The sequence below is a fragment of the Lipotes vexillifer genome, unplaced genomic scaffold (assembly GCF_000442215.2).
Source record: "Lipotes vexillifer unplaced genomic scaffold, Lipotes_vexillifer_v1.1 scaffold109, whole genome shotgun sequence".
Classification (NCBI taxonomy): domain Eukaryota; kingdom Metazoa; phylum Chordata; class Mammalia; order Artiodactyla; family Lipotidae; genus Lipotes; species Lipotes vexillifer.
In genome coordinates, this window is record NW_006790015.1 from 2,438,863 (window position 1) to 2,444,428 (window position 5,566).

General features: G+C 47.0%; 1 protein-coding gene across 1 annotated transcript; it reads left to right on the forward strand.

Annotated features, from left to right (window-relative positions):
- Positions 1-2,355: 2,355 nt before the first annotated feature.
- On the forward strand, positions 2,356-5,247 carry LOC103086669 (melanoma antigen preferentially expressed in tumors-like). Its single transcript, XM_082931287.1, is given in 3 exon segments — positions 2,356-2,642; positions 3,093-3,665; positions 4,689-5,247. Coding segments are annotated over 3 exon segments (1,419 nt in total).
- The last annotated feature ends 319 nt before the right edge of the window (positions 5,248-5,566 follow it).

Genomic DNA, 5,566 nt, shown 5'->3' on the forward strand with positions numbered 1-5,566 from the left:
GTAGGGAAATGTGTTGGTATTTGTGAAGAGTGCTTAATATGAGAAGAGCAGAAATTTTATTTTGTGGCTAATGACGTCACTTTGGTCAGAATTTCTGCTGAACTTTCCTAATTTTGAGGAAATAGTAATTAGCATAATATACGGGGAGAGGGGCCAATGGGATTATGATTTGGCTACCAAGCCCCCAGGAAAATGGCTGGAGCAAATGGCCATCTGGGAGCGTCCTCTGCAGGAAGAACCTAAAAGAAAATGTTTACTGGTAGCAGCCACCACGATGAAGACAGGGTTTGGTGCACCTTATCCACGTTCATGTCTCCCCTTGTATCCAAGTTCCCGAACAGCCCACAGCACCCACCCTCAGTGGCTCTCAGTCTTGGAAATGTCTGACTTCCCAGGGCTCCCAGCCTCTCCCTCTGCTCACATTCTCATATTTAATCTTTTCATGCCAGTTTGCTGTGCTGATCCCATCTTTCTGGGAGGAAACACCTCAAACAAACACTGGTTCCCTTTTTAATTTCTAAACTCCACCCAGAGAAAAGTCTTTTAGTCTCCATTTTCCCAAGAGCAAAAGAATATACCCATACTATACACTGTCTTGATTCATTCAGTGTCCCTTTAGGAATGCCCAGCTCTACACTGTCCAGTCCCCACCCTTCCTTCTTATTGTGATTTTGACCTGACCTGCTTCAGAGAAGCCCTGACTTAAGCCCGGAGTGCCAAGCATATCCCCCATTGCATTTCCCTTGCTCCCTGAATAGGCTCATGATCTGCTATGTTTCTTTTTTTTTGTTTTGCGGTACGCGGGCCTCTCACTGTTGTGGCCTCTCCCGTTGCGGAGCAACAGGCTCCGGACGCGCAGGCTCAGCGGCCACGGCTCACGGGCCCAGCTGCTCCGCGGCATGTGGCATCTTCCCGGACCGGGGCACGAAGCCGTGTCCCCTGCATTGGCAGGCGGACTCTCAACCACTGCACCACCAGGGAAGCCCTGCTATGTTTCTTATATAACACCTAAGTGACAACTTGATGGAGATAGAAGTTTATGTTGCTTCCTTTGGGAATGACATCACCATATTTTTATAATGTTTTAATTGTTGGACATCTTGATGAGTTTGATCTGCGCAAAGACTCTCCAACAATGATGCTTTCTAGTTTTGCTGTTTCTGTCCAGTATCAGGAACCAATAATCTCTTCCCAAGCCCATGGCTATAACTGACCCTATTAGGAAAGCTCAATCAATGTTTGTGCAGTGAATCAATGATTGAGTCCTTGAACCCCCTACCCCCATTTATTCCCTCCTGAATGAAAATCAGATTCAATCAATCCATCAGGATGTAGGCGAAGATCCAATCATGATTAACCTGATGGACAGTCTGGAATCTAATCAGGCATCGCTTTCTGATTGGTTGTTAGAAGTTGGAAATGGGGAAGACGTGACTAGAAAGGCCTATAAAAGCCTCAGGCATCAAAGAAGAGATTCAGAAACTTCTTTCTCTGGAGTCACTGTCTGGGTTCTCCACCCGGTCTTAGGACTGAGCACCCTGCCAACCACATCAGAGCTGGTAAGTTATAGACCTCAGTTAAGGACACTCTCCTCTTATGTATGGTCAGCTGGTCTTGAATTGTGCCATGTAGCTCAGGATGGCAGGGAGAGGGGTTTCTTTATTTATTTCTTTTCCGATGAACAAATTTAATGCTTTGGTTTTGCCTCTCAGTGTAGTTTTGCCTCACTCTCAACATTTTGATTTGTCCTTTGGTTTATATCATTTTTAATTATCTTAACCAATAAGATTTTCCTTTTAATGAAAACATCTAACTGGTTACAATTTTATTTCTTGACATTTAAAATATTTAGTCTGTACACAAAAGAGTTTTCATTTTAGGGGTATGTCCTTCATCTTTTCCAGCCCAAGTTAACAGTGGGAATTGTGGATGGAGGCTGTGTTGGGCCACATAATGCTCTTATTCCCATAGTTTTAGGGACCTAAGTGATTTTCTAAAAGTTTTCACCAAAAAGATTAGGGTAAGCCTTCAGGCTCATGGTACCCAATTCCCAGTGCAATCCAATTAAGCAAAGCAGTGAATGGAAATGAATGGGCAAGTCATTGGTTTTCTACCTCCTTGGAAGGAGGCTTGCTCTGGTTCCTGCAGAGGCAGCATTATGGATTTGTGCCCACAGAGACTAGAGTAGAATTCTGCTAAACAGAGGCTCTTCCACTACTGCTGGAGCAGTGATTTGGCTATGAATTTGTTCCTCTGCAGGGTGAGAAGATAGATTAAGGGATGTTCGTGCTTGACTGAGAAATATGTCTTGTTCTCTGCAAGTTTCCACAGGATTCCTTTTGGAGCAGAGTCAGAATGAGTGTCTGGAACCCACCCAGACTCCTGGGCCTGGCGGGAATGAGCCTGCTGAGGGATGAGACCCTGGTCATCTCCATTTTGGAGTATCTGCCCACCGAGCTCTTCCCACCACTGTTCATTTTGGCCTTCTGTGGGAGACACAGTGAGGGCCTGAAGGCCATGGTGCAAGCCTGGCCCTTTGTCCGCCTGCCTCTGGGGGGTCTGATGCAGATGCCTCACCGGGGGACCTTACAAGCAGTGTTGGACGGTATTGATGTCCTAGTTGCCCAGCAGGATCGCCCCAGGTGAGTCTGATCCAGGTATCCTGGTAGAGTCCTAGACATCCTTGAGAGGCAGCTGGTGTCATAAGAGTGGATGGCCAGTTGATGGACTAGAGGCTTCTGATGATGCCAAATGAAGAGGCTCAGAGGCCTTGGCCATTGCTGAGTTCACTTTGGGAAATGCCTTCCAGAAATGTAGGAGTACCTAAGATGGAAGGGCACCTGGAGGAACATGTCCCCACATCTTTCTAGTGATGCTTAAGGTACTAGAAGTGGAGAACCAGGAAGGATGGAAGGGGAAACAAGATGGAGGAAGGTGAGGCAGAGAGGAAAGAAGAGGACAAGGCAGCAGGTGATGTCAGGGATGAGAAGTAAAAGCTCAGGTGGGCAATGAGTGTTGCTTAAATGCTGAGACTGTGGTTTCATTATGTGTGGCTCTTAAACCATCGCTGCCAATCTGCTGTTTCCCCAAAGGAGGTGCAAACTGCAGGTGCTGGATTTAAGCCATACTGGACAAGACTTCTGGAGAAAGTGGTGTGGAGATGGGGCCCATGGGTACTCAAGCACTCTGATGGTACCAGGGGCTGCGGACAAGTCAAGGGCAGAGCAGTCCTTGGCTCCCGTGGCTGTGTTCATAGAACTTCACCTCAAAGAAAGGACCATGGATAGATTCCTCACCTACCTCATCAGGTGGGTGGAGCAGAGAAAAGTTTCCATACACCTGTGCTGTAAGAAGCTGAGGATTCTTTCAATGCCCGCGTAAAATATTATGACGGTCCTGAGTAGGGTGCAACTGAACTGTATCCAGGAGGTGCAAGTGAACTGCACCTGCCATCTGTCCACCCTGGCCGTGTTTGCTCCTCTCCTGGGCCAGATGAATAAAGTGCAGAGACTCCTTCTCTCCCACATCCATGTCTCTGCACTTGAGGAGCTGGAACAACAGCACGTTGTCCAAATCACCTCTCAGTTCCTCAGGCTGCACCACCTCCAGGACCTCTGCATGGAATCTCCCTCCTTCCTTGAAGGCTGTCTGGATGAGATGCTCAGGTGAGTGTGCACCACTGACCAGGTAATGATGAACAGAACACTAGAATGTGAAACATACTGTCCGCTTTGCTTCTCTATCCTGAAGTGTGGTATCACATAACCACACAAATCAAGGTAGGGACCCAAGCTGGGATAGGGGATCTGGAAAGGGACACCATGCTGGGAAGGTATAGACTAGAGGTTAGGATCTAGTGGGTGTGAGTATGTGATTTCTTCTTTAGGAAGAGATATCTTTGTTTAGATGACTTAGGAAAATAGGTAAAGGAAGGGGGCCTTAAAGAAAGAAAACTCCATCAGGCTTGAACATTTCTAAATGGAAGCTCTGTGCTCATCAGTTCTGTGACCACATTGAGCCTGTCTCAGATTCCCTGTCTGTAAAAGGTTGTTTCATGCTCCAGATAAGGTACTTAATATATGGAAAATGCGTGATTCTGGAGATGATGGTAATAGAGCAGGAGCCTAAGGGATAATAAAAATTGGAAGATGGTTTGCAGATGATGCAGGGATGTAACTAAGACCCTGCAGACCGGCAACCCCAGCTGATGTTGTGAGATCTTGCCCACGTTGGTCCACTATGCATGTCACCCAGAAGCCTCACCTGGCCTGAGTTATGGGTGCCTGTGGCCCAAGCATGGGCTGAAGGAAGCTTGAGTTGGAAGAATTTTAGGGATGTCACTTACTATTAAAATTCAGTGATGCCCACTCTTGATTGACACACGGTGTCAGGCTCTCCTCTGAGCATGTTCTAGTGCATTCCATTATCTTCATTCATCCTCAAAGGAAAGTGGAGTATGTTGTACCCTTTTAGCAGATGAGGAAAGAGAGCTTTCAAGGTTCTGTGGACTTGATCCAGTCACACAAAGAAGGTGAAAGGACTCAGGTTAAAATGAGACCACACATTCTGGGTATTGATCATTATCAGATGGTGAGACCAAACTTAGCCTTGGGCAGATCACTTGTCTCCCACCTTAAGTTCACTTTCCACCCCAGTTTCTAAGACATAATTCCTCTGTTTCTCCCCAGGTGTCTGACAACCCCCTTGGACAACCTTGCAATAACTCACTGCCTCCTTTCAGATTCAGACTTGAGCCATCTGTCCCAGTGTCCGAACATCAGTCAGCTAAAGGGCCTGGATCTGAGTGGCGTCACCTTGACCTACTCTAGTCCTGAGCTCCTCCCGGTTCTGTTGGAGAAAGTTGCAGCCACCCTCCAGGAACTGTACTTAGATCAGTGTGGTATCATGGACTCCCATCTTGAGACCATCCTGCAACCCCTGAGCCGCTGCTCCCAGCTCACGTTCTTCAGCCTGCGTGGAAACCTCCTCTCCATGGCCATCATGGAGAAGCTGCTGCAACACACCCCCGGGCTGCCCAGTTTAAGTCAAGAGCTGTATCCTGTCCCTCAGGAGAGTTATAGCTCTCAGGGAATCCTCCAACCTGGGAGACTTGCACAGTGTCGGGCTGAACTGTTTGAGATTCTGAGAGTCTTAGGACATCCCAGGATCATTTGGATTAGTTCCAGCCCCTGTCTGCACTGTGGAGATAAGACATTCTCCCATCCCCAACCCATCGTACACCGCTGAAATACCCTAACTACTTGGGTGCATCTGTCAAAAGCTTTCTTCTGAGCACTTGGAAACTGTTATCTAGGACGTAGTTGAATCATAAAGGGAAAACAGACCCAGGGTTTCAGATATCTGCTCAATGTAAATGTGAAAAGAAAAAGTGATTAAGCAAGGGTGCAGGATTGCAGAGGGAAAAGTTAACTCTGAGAATAGGCCTTTAGGGGACATGTGTCCTATAGAGTCAGAAATATGAATCCAAATTTCTTTAGGTGGATTCGAGCTTGAGACACATATGTTGGAGCTCTCCCTGGGTGGATTTTGTAAAGAAATGGTCAGA